This window comes from Plecotus auritus (assembly GCF_963455305.1).
Source record: "Plecotus auritus genome assembly, chromosome: 3".
Classification (NCBI taxonomy): Eukaryota; Metazoa; Chordata; class Mammalia; order Chiroptera; family Vespertilionidae; genus Plecotus; species Plecotus auritus.
In genome coordinates, this window is record NC_137772.1 from 121,468,842 (window position 1) to 121,488,101 (window position 19,260).

The 19,260-nt window shown below is 39.5% G+C and overlaps 1 protein-coding gene across 1 annotated transcript in view; it reads right to left on the bottom strand.

Annotated features, from left to right (window-relative positions):
* RXFP2 (relaxin family peptide receptor 2) overlaps positions 1–19,260 on the bottom strand; it is a gene marked incomplete at both ends in the record, with an annotated part of 66,092 nt that overhangs the window by 20,124 nt on the left and 26,708 nt on the right. Inside the window, 5 exons of the mRNA XM_080661055.1 lie at positions 45–116; positions 1,672–1,743; positions 2,319–2,390; positions 16,880–16,951; positions 17,856–17,961. Of these exons, the coding sequence (XP_080517181.1) occupies positions 45–116; positions 1,672–1,743; positions 2,319–2,390; positions 16,880–16,951; positions 17,856–17,961 (394 nt within the window). The remainder of the gene's footprint in view (positions 1–44; positions 117–1,671; positions 1,744–2,318; positions 2,391–16,879; positions 16,952–17,855; positions 17,962–19,260) is intronic.

Genomic DNA, 19,260 nt, shown 5'->3' on the forward strand with positions numbered 1-19,260 from the left:
TGCAATGTACATACAGATGTATTGAAAGGGAGGTGAATACTTACAGAAAAAACAAAGAATTTAATCCAGTGAATAGCTGCTGTGAAATTCTGGTTATTGGATTGTCATCTAGAATTCTGACAACACAGATCACAAACATTTCCAATGTCAGAGATATTTTTGAAGTAAAACCAGGAAAAATTAAAGGCTTGTGACAATCCTGCCTCTGTCCAACACCTGCTGTCCCCCTTCCTGTTCCTTCACACTAGGCTTACTTATCTTCATGAGAGCCTTCCCTTCATCCTGTGGCAAGGCAGCTCTTTCCTCCAAAAGCCCAGATCAGAATCGAGCAAGTCCATACTGATGGACTTTCAGACCCAAATTTTACCCTTCACCTCTGGACATGTGGGTCCCACACAAGCTACTCTTATTTACTCAGTGGCTGAACTTGGAATCCCTAAATGCTTTGACCCACTAATTGACTAAAGAATGAATTGAAAAAAAATGTTTAGGAAATCACAAATGGTTCAATTGTCTCACAGTATTAAAATGATGTATTTAATGGTGTTGACAGAAATAAATTCATTAGGAGCTTAGAGGGTGAAAGAGTGAAAATATTTACATGTTCAAATTACTGATTTTAAGTCTATATGGTATTTCTTAGAAAAAAAATAGACTAAGGGGAAATATGCCTTCTTTTCTTTTGTTACTTTTGAAGCCAAGTACCATTTCCTCTTATTGCCAGAGGTTCTTGAGGATCTAGAGAAGGGAGTGATGTTGAGAATCTACTATATGCCAGGCACAATGCATATGGCACTTTACATATGTCATGCAAGCCAGTCCTCATAACATCGCTCTTACAAAGGAATTATGATTTCAGTCAACAGATGAGGAAAAGAGGCCTAGGAAGATTAAGAAAGTTACCTGCAATATTGGACTGGGATCACAGTTTATACAGGGTCTGGATAAAGTTGAGGCCCTGATCTTTTCCATTAAACTAGGCTGAACTATGGAAAATGGGCAAGCAGACACAGAGTGCCTTCTAATTGTCCTTTGTTTATTTCCCTGATGAAAACACAGACATCTGAGGTGAGACCCCTTGGGGTGAGGTTGATAGCTCAGCCTTGAAAGTGGTGAAGCACCAAAGCCACTATACACTCAGACTTTTCTATGAAGGCTCTGGAAACCCAAAAAATTCTTAACTTGCTTACTTTCTAGATCAGTGGTTTTCCACAGAGGGCAGTTTCTCTCCCAAGGGACATTTGGGAGTGTCTGGACACATTTTTGGTTGTCACACTCAGGCAGCTAGTACTACTGGCATCTAATGAGGTAGTGGTAGAGGCCACAGAGGCTGCTAAACATCCTAAATGCACAAGGACATTACCTCCTCCCCCAATCAAAGAATTATCTGGGACTACATGCCAATAGATCTGAGGTGAGAAATGCGGCCATAGGTAAACACTGGGTGGATAGAAACCTCAGCAAGCCCAATTCTGGGCTCAGAGGCCAACCTGCAAGGGCATGGCACCTGTTATTTTCACACAGCTACTACTCAAATTGTTTGGGTCAAGTGCTCCAGATTATGTGACAACTAGAAAAATAAGTATAGTAAACAAGATACACAAATAGATGGAAACTGTGAACACTGATAAATATCATTAAGATTGGGGCAGGAAAAACTAGAATACTTACAGCCAAGTTAGTTGATGCAGGTCCTTGAACACTCCAGGTCTGAGGGCTGTAATGCAGTTGTGGTTGAGATATCTACAAATAGCATGAGTGAGTGAATTAGGTAAACTCATGACCCCATTTTAGTCACATGAATTAGAATATGAGCCATTGATGATGACCATGAAGCATGGGCATCTGTTTCTAAAAGCATTTTACTAAGGGGGAGGGGAGAAACCAAGGGACACCAGGAGACACAGATAGCCACAAGCTTAGTGTGTGCAACAGTCAGGACCAGGAAAGTTGCCCAAAATAGCATGTTGGGATATTATGTTTCAGAATAAGAGTAGAATAAATATGGGGGTGTATGATTTTTGCTTTTGTCCTTTTTGGTCACATCCTTAGTAGACTAGCATTTTAAGAAAGTATATAGGTAAGTTAGTATGGGTTAGAAAAAATAAAAAGCCAAAATATTGTGGAAATGCCCCAAATTTGTGTAGACAAGGTTAAGGAGAGCCTCTAAATCTTTCTTTCAATGTAGTAATTAATCTATCCCCTTTGTAATAATGTAATCTTCCCATTTCTCTACAACTAAGTCACACCTTTCAAAAATACCATTCTACCCTTTCTTAAAATTATACTCATACCATAATTATAAAGGGATTACTCACAATATTTGCAGATTATGTAATCCAAAAAATGCTGTCCTGGATATGTGTCTGATGCAATTATGCTGAAGAAATCTGATGGGAATAAGATAGAAGAGTCACGTGATTGTGGTTTGTGTGCTTCATCAGGTTGTTGAATGTGTGATCCACTTTCTTTCCCTAAAGACATTTGTGAACTTGGCTTATGAAATCTCAAGTCCAACTCCCATATGGGGATGTGAAGACATTTCTAAGGACAGATGGCTGAGAACCCAGCTGATACCTGATGACCCTGTAGAGCTTATACAGTGAGACTGGACATCTCTGATATGTACCACTGAACTCTGGTGTGACATGAAGAGGGAACTACTGGTAGTTCTGTTTCTGCAAATGGGAACTATGGCAGTCTTTCCGCTCTGAGCTGCAGGAGGGCTCACCATGAGAAACCAACTAGTCTCTCACAGCCAAGTTCTACTGCAAACTCCTCATTTCTCTTTGTTCTATTCCCACAAAACTAAAAATAAAAAAATAAGAGGGCAAGTTTTATTCTTTTCTATATTGAGATGAAGAGTGAGAAGCACAAGGCAAGTTGGCAAAGTGCTTAAGGTCCAAAAAGACACCAGAGGTTGAACTGGAGCTAGTTCACCAATTTCAACTTGCTAGTCATGATTTACTTTTTAAAAAATTCTTTATTGTTTAAAGTATTATGTATACTATTACATATGTCTCCTTTTAACCCCATTGACCTCTCCCTGGCCACCTCTATCCCCCACACATGCCCTCACCCCGCTAGTGTCTGTGTCCATTGGTTATGCTTATATGCATGCATACAAGTCCTTTGGTTGAACTCTTACCCCTCTCCCCCCGCCTTCCCTCTAAAGTTTGATGGTGAATTCGATGCTTCTCTGTCTCTGGATCTATTTTTTTAAAATATATATTTTTATTGATTTTTTTACAGATAGGAAGGAGAGGGATAGAGAGTTAGAAACACTGATGAGAGAGAAACATCGATCAGCTGCCTCCTGTATACCCCCTAGTGGGGATGTGCCTGAAACCAATGTACATGACATTGACCAGAATTGAACCTGGGACCCTTCAGTCTGCAGGTGGACACTCTATCCATTGAGCCAAACCAGTTAGGGCTTGATCTACTTTTGTTCATCCATTTATGTTGTTCTCTGACAGGCTTATTTTGCTTAGCATAATGCTCTCCGTGTTCATCCATGCTGCTGCGAATGGGAAGAGTTCTTTCTTTTTTATAGCAGTGTAGTATTTCATTATGTAGATGTACCACGGGTTTTTAATCCATTCATCTGCTGATGGGCACATGTGCTGCTATGAATATATGAAAACCTGTCCTTTCTGATTGGTGTTTCTGATTTCTTAGGATATATTCCTGGAAGTGGGATTACTGGGTCAAATGGGAGTTTCATTTTTTTGTGAATGTCCAGTGTTTTATTTTGCCTTGTTTTTTTCCATATTTTAATTGATTTTTTAAAATTGATTAAGGTATTACATATGTGTCCATATCCCCATTCCCTCCCCACCCCACTCTCGTACATGCCCTCACCCCCCTGCTGTCTCTGCCCATTGGTTATGCTTATATGCATGCATACAAGTCTTTGGTTGATCTCTCCCCCTTTCTCCCACCCTCCCCTACCTTCTCTCTGAGGTTTGAGCATCTAATCGATGCTTCTCTGTCTTTGAATCTGTTTTTGTTCATCAGTTTATGTTGTTCACTATAATCCGCAAATGAGTGACATCATGTGATATTTATCTTTCTCTGACTGACTTATTTCACTTAGCATAATGCTCTCCAGATCCATCCATGCTGTTGCAAATGGTAGGAGTTTCTTCTTTTTTACAGCAGCATAGTATTCCACAGTTTTCTAATCCACTCATCATAGGCTGTTTCCAAATCTTAGTATTGTAAATGGTGCTGCTATGAACATAGGGGTGCATATATCCTTTCTGATTGGTGTTTCTAGTTTCTTGGGATATATTCCTAGAAGTGGGATTACTGGGTCAAATGGGAGTTCCATTTTTAGTTTTTTGAGAAAACGCCATACTGTTTTCCACCAGTTTGCATTCCCACCAGCAGTGCACGAGGGTTCCTTTTTCTCCACAGCAATTGTCATTTGTTGATTTGTTGGTGATAACCATTCTGACAGGTGTGAGATGGTACCTCATTGTCATTTGATTTGCATCTCTCAGATGATTAGTGACTTCGAGCATGTTTTCATATGTCCACTTTTGCCCATTTTTTAAATTGAATTGTTTATCTTCCTTCTGTTAAGATGTATGAGTTCCCTATAATTTTTGGAGTTTAAACCCTTATTGGGTATAACATTGACAAATATGTTCTCCCATGCAGTGGGCTTTCTTGTTGTTTTGTTGATGGCTTCTTTTGCTGTGCAAAAGCTTTTTATTTTGATGTAGTCCCATTTGTTTATTTTCTCCTTAGTTTCCATTGTCCTTGGAGCTGTATGGGTAAAGATATTGCTACAACATATGTCTGATATTATGCTGCCTATGGATTCTTCTAAGATATTTATGATTTCCCATCTTACATATGAGTCCTTTACCATTTTGAATTTATTTTTGTGTATGGTGTAAGTTGGTGGTCCAGTTTCATTTTTTTGCATGTATCTATCCAATTTTTCAACACCATTTATTGAAAAGACTGTTCTTGTCTCCTTTGTCAAATATTAATTGAGCATACTGGCTTGGGTCAATTTCCGGGTTCTCTGTTTAATGCTGGTGGTCTTGATCTGGCATCTAGAAGGGTTCAGCAATCTGGAGAAGGGCTGTGTGTAAATTAAATAAGAGTCCAGAGATGAAACATAATTTTGAAAAGCATTTGGCGGGGGGCAGATGAGCTTGGCTAAAGAAAACCAAGCTCTCCTTGTCTCAGGACCCCTTGCTTTTTATTAACACAATTTGTCCTTAGGCAAGGTGGAGATATATACATCAAAGGGTAGGGTTAGGTACAGAATCCATTGTCAGATTGGAAGAATTTGCCTACAGCTGTTCAGGTGTTTGGCTAACAGAAGGCAATAACATGTAGATTGAGATGCCCTGAGCTGTCTGGCAGTAAACAATCCATTTATGTATCCTTTTCAGGTTTGGGGAAATGCCTTTAGCCATTCTCAACAGGAGATAACATATGTGACTCATCCCTTGTTGAGTTTCCAAGTTCCATCAACCCTTCAATGAAACTCTTGCAATTATGACATGCTGGAATTGGCTTCCGGCATCTGTTCTGTTCCATTGGTCTATATGTCTGTTCTTGTGCCAGTACCAGGCAGTTTTGAGAATAGTGGCTTTGTAACATAGCTTGACACCTGGTAATGTGATCCATCCAACTTTGTTCTTCTTTCTCAAGATTGCTGCGGCTATTCGAGATATTTTTTTATTCCATGTGAATTTTTGGAGACTTTGTTCTAGGTCTGTGAAATATGCCTTTGGTATTTTAATGGGGATTGCATTAAATCTATAGATTGCTTTGGGTAGTTTGAACATTTTAATGATGTTGATTCTACCAATCTATGAACATGGTATATTCTTCCATTTGTATATGTCTTCCTCTATCTCTTTTTGCAATGTCCGGTAGTTTTCTGAGTACAGGACTTTTACCTCCTTAAGTACGTTTATTCCTAGGTATCTTGGTATCTTAATTTTTTTGGTGCAATGGTAAGTGGAATTGTTTTTGTTGGTTTGTTTCTCTTTCTGTGAGTTCATTATTGGTGTATAAAAAAGCCGTAGATTTCTGGGTGTTAATTTTGTATCCTGCTACATTTTCAAATTTATTTATTAAATCTAGTAGTTTTTTTGATGGAGTCGATAGGGTTCTCTATGTACAATATCATGTCATCTGCTAATAATGACAGTTTTACTTCTTCTTTTCCAATTTGGATACCTTTAATTTCTTCTTGTCTGGTCGCTATGGCTAGCACTTTCAGTACTATGTCAAACAGGAGTGTTGAGAGGGGGTATCCCTGTCTTATTCCTGTTCTTAGGGGAATTGGTTTTAGTTTTTGCACATTGAGTACGATGTTGGCTGTAGGTTTGTCATATAAGGCTTTTATTATGTTGAGGTATGATCCATTTATTCCCACTTTTCTGAGAGTTTTTATTAGAAAGGATGTTGGATTTTGTCAAATGCTTTTACTGCATCAATTGATATGATTATGTGATTTTTATCTATCAATTTGTTTATGTGAGGCATCACGTTTATTGATTTCTGGATGTTGTACCATCCTTGCATACCCAGAATAAATCCCACTTAGTTATGGTGCATGATCTTTCTAATGTAATGCTTGATCTGATTTGCTAGAATTTTGTTGAGGATTTTAGCATCTATGTTCATCAGATATATTGGCCTGTAATTCTCTTTCTTTGTAGTGTCTTTATCTGGTTTTGGGATTAGGGTAATGCTAGCTTCAGAGAAAGAGCTTGGAAGTGTTCCTTCTTGAATTTTTTGGAATAGTCTGAGGAGGGTAGGTTTTAGTTCTTTGAATGTTTGGTAAAACTCCCCTGTAAAGCTGTCTGGCCCAGAGCTTTTGTTTGCTGTAAGTTTCTTGACTACTGCTTCAATTTCTTCCATAGTTATGGGCCTATTCAGATTTTTTTATTCTTCCTGATTGAGTTTTGGAAGGTCTTGTTTTTCTAGGAACATGTCCATTTCTTCTAGATTGACAGTTGTTCATAGTTTTTTGTTTGTTTGTTTGTTTGTTTGTTTGTTTTTACAATCTTTTGTATTTCTGTGGGATCTGTTGTTATTTTGCCTCTTTCATTTTTTATTTTGTTTATTTGGGTCATATCTCTTTGCTTCTTGGTGAGCCTGGCTAGAGGTTCATCAATCTTGTTTATCCTTTCAAAGAACCAGCTCTTGGTTTTATTGATCTTTTGTATTTTTTTTTTTTTTTTGGTCTCTATGTCATTTATTTCTGCTTTGATCTTTATTATCTCCTTCCTTCTGCTCACTGTGGTCAAGCAATGCCTATGGCTGCAGAGGTGGGTCAGCAGGAGGGTCACCTACCCAGAGAGTCACTGGAGGGACCAGGCACGGGGAAGTGTGTGGCAACAGTGGTGGACTGGCGGGAGGGTCACACACTCTGGGACTCCCAGGAGTCTGTGGCCGGGGAGGCTGGCGTCCCAGTGTCTGTGGGTCTGTAGCTGAGGTAGCAAGTTTCTACCTAGAGTAGCTGTAGGGTCCCAGGTGTTGTCTGAGGCAAGTCTGGGTGGTGGTGAGGTTGGGCTCCTAGTCACAGCAGCTCTCCCCTTCAAGATTGCATGGTTTCTTTGCCAGCACTGACCACCCTGGAGTGCTTGCAGTGGTAACAGGGGCTCCCCGTCTAAGAGAGCCCAGTCCACCAGCCCCAGAAAGTTCTGCAGGATCTAACTGTCCCTTGAGCTCACATACACACACATACACCACACATGTTCACACACTCCCCTTTCGCTCCCTCACTGCTGTCCTGCTATCTTTTTTTCCCAGTCCATGATTTACTTAATCTTCAAAGCAATTTAGCAGTCTAGTATGGATTCAATAAGAACACTATCAGGAGTAGCTAAGTAAACAATTTCCTTTTCCTGTGCTCATTATACAATGAGAGTTAACCCTGAATACGTATTTACCAAAGGCCATTAGGGGCAGGAAATATCCACAGAAATAATTCAGTGGTCCTCAAACTTTTTTTTTTTTTATATATATTTTATTGATTTTTTACAGAGAGGAAGGAAGAGGGATAGATAGTCAGAAACACCGATGAGAGAGAAACATCGATCAGCTGCCTCTTGCACACCTCCCACTGGGGATGTGCCCGCAACCAAGTTACATGCCCTTGACCGGAATCGAACCTGGGACCTTTCAGTCCGCAGGCCGACGCTCTATCCACTGAGCCAAACCGGTTTTGGCGGTCCTCAAACTTTTTAAACAGGGGTCCAGTTCACTGTCCCTCAGACCGTTGGAAGGCCGGACCATAGTTTAAAAAAAAAAAAACTATGAACAAATTCCTATGCGCACTGCGGGCCCAGGACGAGTCAGCTGCTAACAGGACAGGCAGCAGCACCCGGTGGGCTGGATAAATGTCCTCGGCGGGCCGCATGTGGCCTGCGGGCCGTACTTTGAGGGCCCCTGGACTACATAGTCTATTAAATGGCTTCCCTAGCTCTTATTTGTATTTTATTTGGTTTCTAAAACATTATACAACACTTTCTTAGTTGTTATGATACTTCACGCAAAACTATTGGTAGGACACGTACTCATTGGGCACCTGGCTGTACTCTGAATTTGCTTATACCATAATTATTACCTAGAAAAGCCTATGAATCATGAATGTGTTACAGGTGTGTTAAGATATTGATGCACTCAGCCCTCTGGGTAGCTAGGTAAAGTCAAGATCAGCTTCCAGCTACAAATAAAACCAAACTTTTAACTCAAATGTTGAACAGATATTGTCATTTTCTCTGGGTACCACCATGTAGGAAAGGTTGGTACTATAGAGCACATGCTTTACATTCATAGTGATACAAAAAACATCGATTTCTGTCCTACAGAGTAAACTTGAAATCCAGTGAGTCTGGTTGTCATTTCAACCTCCTCCCCTTGTACCATGTATGTGAAGAGACCCTTCACATTACAGCATAAATTCTGCTTTTGGTTTAAACTTCCTCTATGGGCCCTGGCTGGTGTGGCTCAGTTGGTTGAGCATCATTCCATGCGCTGAGAGGTGCTGGTTTGATTCCTGGTCAGGTCGCATACCCTGGTGGCAGGCTTGATACCAAGTAGGGGACATGAAGGAGGCAGCTGATTGATGTTTCTCTCTCTCTTCCTCTCTCTCTCTAAAATCAATAAAAACATATTAAAAAATAAAGTTCTATGAATACAATGAGCCCAAACAGATCAATTTCTGTTATAACATTTTCTGAGCCCGTAAAGTGATGTAATGAAAGTTAATACGATGAATTATAATAGCAAACATAAAAAGAAAAAGAATATAATACTACAGTGTGTATATATTGAAGTTCCTTTAAAATATAAAATTTACTGCCTAACTAGTACTATTTACATTTCTTTTAAGATAATTCATTCAAAAAGGCAATGCAAATTTTACCCACATGTTGTCAATCTTGAAGAAATGGGTGCAGTCATGAATTGTGAATTCGACCTTGTGCTTTTATTTTATTATTATTATTATTGTTGTTGTTGTTGTTGTTGTTGTTAATCCTCACACAAGGATATTTTTTTTCCATTGATTTTTAGAGAGAGTGGAAGGGAGGGAGAGGTAGGGAGAGAGAAAGAGAGAGAGAGAGAAATATTGATATGAGAAACATCAATCTGTTGCCTCTCTTTCACGCCATCCTGACTGGAAATCCAACTGGCACCTTGGTATGTGCCCTGACTGGGAATCGAGCCCACAGCCTTTTGGTGTATAGGACAATGCTCCAACCAACTGAGCCACCCAGCCAGAGCTGCATGGCTCACCTGATGTGTACAGCCTAACTGCCTTCACTGACACAAGTTAAGACTCCATCTCCTTAAATAATAAAGAGCTTCTAGTCTATTTAGTCAGCTTGTTGGCACCCAAGAAAGAACTGGAGTCTTAAGTGCCCTGTCTCAGACTCAGGTGCCAAATTTTTACTCTATTCTCTAGTATCCCCTTTCTTCTTTGAAGAATGCTAGCTTGGTGAATACTAAGGGAAATTTGGAAAACTGACAATTGGGCAAGTGGTGTATTCTTCTTATTCAGAGTGGAGATAGGAGTCCATTTAATATACTTTACATTGAATAGCTTCTCTAAGAATAACTTACTGGTTAATGAATTCCTGATGTTTCAGCTGTCAGGAATTTTCAAGCAGAAACACCAGGAATTTATGTACCTGAAACTAAAGCAAATATATGTTTTAATGACATGCATGTTTATGGGCTATTTTTTAACCCAACATGGTATATTCATGAGCCAGGTGACTCACTGAATTACATTTTGTTGCCAATGATTGCCTTGAACAAGAACCAGTCTAACATGGAATTCCTAAATTATATAAGGTTTATGTTACAATGATGAGGAGAATGGCTGGTAGTTTCCATGGTAGCAGTGAGAAAGTATTATAGTCAGTCCCATAAATTATATTTCTCTGGAAGATCATCTTGAACTGCTCCTCCCCCAAATTAGAAAGGCTTGATATTTTTAAAGATTATTAAAGTTAATAAACTAATCAATAACAAAGCTTTCAGATAATTGAGCAACATTTATTAACCTGGCAATAAAAATTTTATTTTGAGTTAGGAATTTATTCTTCTGGGCACCTAAATGACCTCAACTTCATTGTGAATATTTACAGCATTTCAGACCAGAGAGACTCACTTAATGTTAAATTTGGTATTTCTTAAGATATATTCCAAAACAACTTAAGAATGCATATTAACATTATTAGCTCAAAATCATCTAAAACACAACTTTATACATGCCTTTTCCCTGGTTAGACAGAATTCTTTAGTACAGGCACCATCATTTCCTGTGGACATACTTTATTTTTTAGACAACCTGCCCTGGTCACTCTCTTCCCAATATGCTTTGATTGTTTCTGCTTCTATTAGTTTATTTCTTCCTGCTGAAGATGTTCCCCACAATCTGTTTAGTCTTGCATATCATTCCTTCAACAAATACTCATTGATCTTCAGCTATGTTTCAACATATGCAACAATGAGGGCTGATGGTGGCAGTGGTACCTGGTACATGAGAGAACCAGAAGGATCATCCCACTTAGAGGGGAGGTATGATGTTCAGTAAGTAGTTTCTTCAAAATTCAAGGACAAATGTGAGTGGTTCACAAAAATAGAATCAAAGTTGAAAAATAGTTTGTCATGTTCAAAACTCAGACCGTGAATAATAGTGTGGGCAATATCAATGCATTTCTATTATATTTTAGAAATAAGACAATTTTAATAAAAAGTCCAAGCCTATTGTATGGGTTCTGTTTTATAATATTATGAAATAGTATACAAAATAAATTCTCAACTCCTACAAAGTTTCTGTCTTCTCAGTCAATGAAGATGATCTCAGACTGAAAGAAATAGAAAGGATACAGGACAGGAGATGTGAAAGCCCAAGATGGTAGAACATGTTAATCAAAATAAGTCAAAGTCCTATGGTTTGGAAGATATCTCCTAGAAACTGAGAAACACAGATATGAGAACACCAAGTCATGACCAATTACTGAGGAATCCAGACAAAGGAAGAGCAGCTGGAAAATTAAAGATGGCAAATGCAATTTTAATTTTTCAAAAAGGCAAGAAGTGGATTTCATAAGTTACGTTGGTTCTAGGAGAGATTGAAGAACAAGCTATTGCAATGCTGCTTTGTAAGCACCTCAGAGAGAAAGGGGATAAGGTAGTTCATGAGAAATAGGACAGGCAGACCTACTTGATTGTTTTTGAAAAAGTGATCAGACAAAAATGTGTGGCCAACATTGCTTATATGTTTACCAGGCATCAACATAGTGGTTTTATGATGTTTTTATGGACAAAAATAAAGATGCACATTTTCTAAAGGATATTGGTGAAGGGGTCTTGGAAGATGATTGTCCTCTTCAGTATTTCACTCTATGACTTGAGTAAAGATGGATCATCTTATTTTCAGATAACAGAATACTGGGAGTGAATTATGTTGGATGATCCAAAAAGATATTCATACTCTGGTAAGAAAAGCTGAATCCAACAGGATGAGACTGGATAAGGGTACATTTAAGGACCCACAGCTAGTTCTCAAATGATAAGTGACAACTGCAAGGTGGAGAAGCTATCACTTAGCAGTGATACATTTGACACAGGATTGGGAACTTTAGAGGCAAGATGGCTGGGAGTTAAGGGTATGAAGTAGCTACCAAAAGAGCAAATGTAACTTTAGCACTTGTGAGGTTTAGAAAGGGAGTTCTATGGCCGCATCACAGTGATCATATTATTCTAGATACTATACACAGGGCAGAGTAGTGTCAACAAATGATGACAGATTTGAAACCAGCCTCCTAGGGAAGAATTGAAGATTCTGAGGCTGCTTGGAGAAAGAACTTGTGGTGGGCTACAGGGTGATGGTCAGTGTTAAATATCTGAAGAGTCACATAGAATACTGATTGGGTGTGCTTCGATCAGTCTCATGAGGTGAATTTCAGAATGAGGGGAGCCTTAGAGAAGCTTGGGGAAGTAGTAGAGTTATGTGACAGGACACAGTTTAGTAGCATATTGATATTGTTTAAAATTCCTTTCCCTCAGCAACCTTTAATTCCTAAAATAAACTTTCTGGTTTCTTTTTCTCCATTGCCCTAATCACTATCTAACACACTATTTATTTTATTATCTATCTTCCTCCATGGGAGGTTAAGCTCTGTGAGAAGAGGGCTCTTCATAGGTGTTTTCTGCTGTATATTTAGAGTCAGGCACTTCATAGATATCAATAAATATTTGTTGAAAGAATGAATGAATATGGGGTTTTGGCATCTTTTACAATTCTGCTCTCTGCTATCCAAGAGCTCTGGGTTGCCCATCTGGTGTCTTTTTTTCCTGGGGATGGTTTGAATTTTGTACTTTGATCATTTGGGCAACAGTAATGCAGAATTAGGAAGAAAAATGAAAGAGTAGAAGGACAGGAGGTACAAGGGCTTGCCTGAGGTGGGGCAAGACTTTTCTGGCAGCTTAGGAGAAAGTGGAAGGAGGAGCTGAGGAATATGAGGAAAAGGGGCTGGAAGAGAGATTTTAAGGAAGAATTGCTGAGCTTATGAAATGCTGTAGGGTATCTGAATAATGTTTGTAAAAGACCTGAGTTATTTTAAAATCAAAGTTTGGTCACTGGATGTTTTCATTGATAATAGCAATGTTTTGAGACTGGACCATGTTGGTGAACTTCCAAAAGACCATAGTTAGAGGTTTGGCTTTGAGGCCAAGCTTCAATATTTGTCAACTGGCTGACTTCGGACAAATGGCCTCTCTTTTCCAAGGGTGGGTTTCCATATTTCTGAAATAAATTTAATGATATCTTCCCTATCTGACAGATTTTGAGGGCCAAATTCCAAATGAGAATCCCAAATATTGGAATTCTTTCTAAATTAAAAAAAAGATATGTAAACATAAGGAATTGTATTTCATCCCCTGTGCTACCCCTTGCATATAATAGACACTTAGTGAATGTTTACTGATGGGAGTCTTATAATCTATTTTCTCTGAGTCTCAGGAGGGGGAGTGGGAATCAAATTGCTTAGAAAGCATCAAATAACTTGCATCAAGAGAACCCCTGTTTTTCTCAGACAAAGCCAAGTTAAACATTTACTTGGTAAAGTTTCCAGCTGATCTGGCAACTAACATTAATTCCTACTTTTTTTTCACCAAAAATAAAATAAAATAAAAATACAACAACAATGGAGCCTGAGTTATCTAAGCTAGTTCTTCCATATTCTTCTTTTCAGTGAGCTAGCAGATACCATGTGAGATAAGTACTGACTTAGAACAAAGCTATGGCTCAGTGGTCCAGGAAAGAACTTGACCTAAGAAGTCTAATTGTAATTCTCCCTTCTTGATCCTTTAGTGATCCCCCTGCCTCCCTAGAAGTCAGCCTCCCTCAAATTAGGAAGCAAAAGGTATAGAAGGGAGTTCTGCATGGGGCAGGACAGGATGTGTTGGTAGAAGATTCAATTAGATGCTCAGAACAAATTCTTTCTATCTTGAAGTTTCTGGTTATTATAAACTAGAGGCCTGGTGCATGAAATTCATGCACGAGGTGGGGGCGGGAGGTGTCCCTCAGCCCAGCCTGCACCCTCTCCAATCTGGGACATCCCTCTCACAATCCAGGACTGCTGGCTCCCAACCGCTTGCCTGCCTCTGCCTGATTGCCCCTAACCGCTTCTGCCTGCCAGCCTGATCACACCCTAACCACTCCACTGCCAGCCTGATTGATGCCTAACTGCTCCCCTGCCAGCCTGATTGCCCCTAACTGCCCTCCCCTGCATGCCTGGTCACCCTTAACTGCCCTCCCCTGCAGCCTGGTCACCCCTAACTGCCCCTAACTACTCTCCCCTGCCATTCTGGTCACCCCTAACTGCCCTCCCCTGCAGGCTTGGTCCCCCCAACTGCCCTCCCCTGCAGGCCTGCCCCCCCAACTCCCTTCCTCTGCTGGCCCAGTCACCCCTAACTGCCCTCCCTGCTTGCCTGATTTCCCACAACTTCCCTCCCCTGCAGGCCTGGGTCTCCCGCAAATGCCCTCCCCTGCAGGCCTGGTCCCCCCAACTGCCCTCCCCTGCAGGCCTGGGTCCCCCACAACTGCCCTCTCTTGCTGGCCTGGTCTCCCCCAACTGCCCTCCTCTGCAGGCCTGGTCACCCCCAACTGCCCACAACTGCCTTCCCCTGCCAGCCATCTTGTAGCAGTCATCTTGTGTCCACATGGGGGCAGCCATCTTTGACCACATAGGGGCGGCCATCTTGTGTCTTGGAGTGATGGTCAATTTGCATAGTACTCTTTTATTAGATAGGATTAAACACAGTGGCCTTGCTAACATGGCTCAGCAGTTGAGTATCAACCTATGAACTAGGAGGTGATGGTTGGATTCCTGGTAGGGGCACATGCCTGAGTTTCAGGCTCAATCCCCAGTGTCGGGCATGCCGGAGGCAGCTTATCAATTATTCTCTCATCACTGATGTTTCTATTTATCTCCCCCTCTCCCTTCCTCTCTGAAATCAATAAAAATATACTTTAAAAATAAAATACACATAGCATTGAGCATCAGAAGATATGGGCTCTAATTCTGGCTTTTCCACTAACTAGTTCTAGATCTAGGTAAGTTATTTAACCATTGCAGACTGTCATAAGTTACCTTATGATTAATAAGATTTAATTAGACATTCATAAAACTTGCTCTAACTCTAGATAACAAAATTTAAACAGCTACTCTAAAATTGCCAGTGCTACTTTATTTTTCCTCCCTTGAGCATTATTCAGACAGCACAGGGACAATATTGATCCCTATAATGAACAAGTGGTGATTCTATGAATTTCCAGTAAGACCGGAAGTAGTATAGTTATAACCTTTTCTCTAGAGGAGTCTGGAAACCCAAAGCTAAGGCATAGCTACTCCTGTGGGACAAGGACAATATGACCGCATGCTCCAGGATGAAGCTGCAGGTTCCTACAGTAGATGGGATTTACAGAGGCTGTAATAAACAGCATGGTTACCTACACTCACACAAGGTCCTGTCTTCCTTCGGTGACTTCCTTTCTTGGATAAGGGAGTCTGTTCCCAGTTCACAAACAACACATAACTGTTGATGGTATTCAAACCAAGTGCATCTGTCCAGTAGCAGCAAAAGATCAGATTGTTTTTATTCCTGTATTTTAACATATTTCACAGTTCTAGAAACATTCTCCTTCATATTGAATGTTGAAGAACCAAACAATAAGATGGCATTGCCGAGGGGCCCTACAGTATTACCTTGCTAATTTTAAAATCTAGTCTAAAGATCATCCTGGCAAATGTGGAACTTGATCTCTTCATTATCCCATAGTGACCAGGCTCAGAGGGACTGATACATAGTTACCAAACTCTCAAATGCTAAATATTCTCAATGTCTTTATTTAAATAGATGGTACCCCATTTCACTAATAAGAGTGCTTTTGGTGTCTATCCAAGGTAACTTCCAAAATACTTTAGAATGAATAATTTGGGAAGGTAATGTAGTCATCATAAGGTTGCTTAGTGAGCAGGGAAGCAAACTAAAAGCCATTTCCATATTGATGTGGATGCGATCAAAAGATAGTTCATGCAAGTTGAGGTAGAGTTGGACAATCCATCTCTGTCCTCCAGTAGAGATGATCTCAGGGATCACATCTCCCAGACCCTGGTTTTCTTTCTTGGACAATGCTGGAAGCATCTTGGCACTTAGCTTCTCACTGACTAGCATTTCTTCAATGCTGACTGTGCCATTTATTCACATTTTCTTTCCTCAGATACAGTATCCCTGCTTTCACTAAGATCACATTTTCTACTGTCATCCTAAAAGACAGTTTGTACTATCTCAGCATCCTGTGTGTTAAATTATCTGATCTTTCTTGTCAGTGTTTTTTTCTGTTTGTTTGTTTAATATGCCTTTATTGTTGAAAGTATTACAGATGTCCCGTGTGTGTGTGTGTGTGTGTGTGTGTGTGTGTGTGTGTGTGTGTGTGTGTTTTGGTCAGTGTTTTTGTGCTAACACTCTTCTCTTAGGTAAAAAGTACAGTTCCTAGTGCCTCTGAATCTGCAGTATCATTTTCCAAATGACTTGGAGTAAAAGCACAGAACTATGTATTTTTTTATTGAGCTGCTTCATCTGAACTCCAATTTAACTCCAAAAATGTTTAAATAAAATCAGTTCACTTCAAATTATGAAATGGAAGGATAATATACTTTTTAATGCTTTATTCTCTAATATTAATTACATTTATATAGGTAAATTCAATATAAAGATAATCAACTTTATATTTCATTTTACTTTTAGATAAAAAACATCATAAACAAAACCCCACATGGATTTTCCCATTAATACACCCTTAATGGCTACTTACATCTTTTTAAGTTCTGTGTATTTGATGAAAACTTTATCTGGAAGACTGTGAATTTTGTTTTTCTTAAGAGACCTAAAATAACATATAAAGAAGATTTCAGTAAGGATTTTATGACCAAGCAAACTCTTCCTAGAAGCTCTGTGCTTGAGAAGAGCCTTTCTGATGATCCTTCATGCCACTTCACACATTTGAAAAGCACTGTTGTAACTGAAGACTTTCTCATGTGATAACAAAAAGTCCATAGCGCAAAATTAAAACAGCTTGCAATCATTTGACCACTTTAGCCAGTTAGCATAAAAGACTGGGACATCTATGGGGATTTAATTTTGTCTTTTATTCTCTGGATATTTTAATAGAACACAATAAACAAGACCCAAAAAACAACCAGCTTATGCATGCCCAAATTGTGATATGACAGCAAATTCCAGAGACTCTCAAAACATTATGCAAAGTACACAAATACACGCATGATTATGACACAACTAGCTTTGTAGCTCTCTTATACCTTCCTACTTCAAACAAATCACCACTTCTAAAAAGGAGGTACAATAAGTGAGTGCTCTCCCTTTTCTTTTACTTTTTTTTGGTCTGAAAAAATAATCAGTTTAATTGAAAAATGTGAATCATATTACCCCACTCTCCTAGATGTTAATTTTGATTTTTGATTGCATAGTAATGGCATATTAACAACAATACATAAATCATAAAGTAAGTGAAAATAAGAACTCCAGATGACAGGCATTTGCCAGCTAAAGGATAACATGGGTAATCTAACATACAATGTTTAAGACATCATTTCCCCAGAGAAGAAGCACGCAGAATTCTCGGATGACTAGTGGTTTTAAAGGATATTTCTGTTATTTTTTAATATACAAGTAACAGTAACATAAAACAGAATGAAGAGAGATTAGATCAGGCTCCACACTTTTCCAGTGACTTTAGGAGCAAATATCATTAAGATGTGAATTCTACTCACAGCAGCGTTACGTTGCTGGAAACGGGTGGCACCAACTTTAAGTCAGCGTTCACACACTCCAATTCTGTTTCTTTGCAGTCACAGTGTGGTGGATACTGGTTTAGAACTAGGGCCCAAAAGAGCAAGATTTCATTAGGCAAATACTTTAATTATGACTTTATCGCTGATAATTGACATTATTCTCTTTTCTTTGAATGTATAACATTTATATGTTGATGATGAAATAATTCAGTCCCATAATAAAAGAAAATAAAAATTCTCTTGTAGTCAAATACTGACTAGTGTGGCATTCATCTCAGTTCAAGCTCCCAGTGTTCTTTTCATAGTCACTTAACAAGTGATTAGAAAGAAACCATAGAAATGTTTAAAAAGCAAACAAACCAAAACCCCAAACAAACAAACAAACAAAATGTATAGGGAAACAAGATTATGTTCTTCTCAATGAGGGGCATTAATTAGTATGTTTAACTAAATCTTTAATGGGTATAATTGAATCAATTCAATTTAATCAAATGGCACAAAGAGGCTGCTCAATAAACACTTGTTGACTCAAATTAAATTCAATTATTTTCCCCCTTTAAACTCCTCTTAGAGAAGAGTTAGATGCAGGTTCTACAGTAGCCACCATCATGCCTATTAAAATCAACCAAGTCAGATATGCTCTCATTTTTTTTTGTTTGTTTTGTTTTTATTGCTTTGAAGTTAAGGTGGAAGGTAAAGGGTGTAGAGCAGCTACAAAGCTGAGAAAACCAAAGGGTCATTTTTGGGAAGCATTTAAAAGGAAAAAACAGGCTTCAGAACTTGCTCTGAAGGAGCCTTCATAATTATTAAGACAATGACATAAAGGAGTGAGAAATCAATGGTGAAACCAGACCAAGTTGGCCATGGGACAATCATGTGTATGTGGTGGTGGTGGGGAGAGGGTGGTCTGAGGTAGAACACCCATTTATGAAGCATTTGATTTTGCCTCCAATTCCATGGATATTTGTTTTGATGGAGCTAAAAAAAGAGTTATTTTCAAAATTTAAGCTTTATTATTATTTACTAGAGGCCCAGTGCACAAAATTTGTGCATGGGTTTGTGTGTGTGTGTGTGTGTGTGTGTGTGTGTGTGTGTCCCTAAGCCCAGACTGCACCTCCTCCAATCTGGGGCCCTTACAGGGATGTCTGACTGCTTAAACAGGCAGTCAGACATCCCTATCACAATCCAGGACTGCTGGCTCCAAACTGCTCGCGTGCCTGCCTGCCTGATTGCCCCTAACAGCTTCTGCCTGCCAGACTAATCACCTCCTAACCACTCCCCTGACAGATGCCTAACTGCTCCCCTGCCAGCCCAATTGCCCCTAAATGCCCTCCGCTGCCGACCTGGTCACCCCCAACTGCCCTCCGCTGCAGGCCTGGTCACC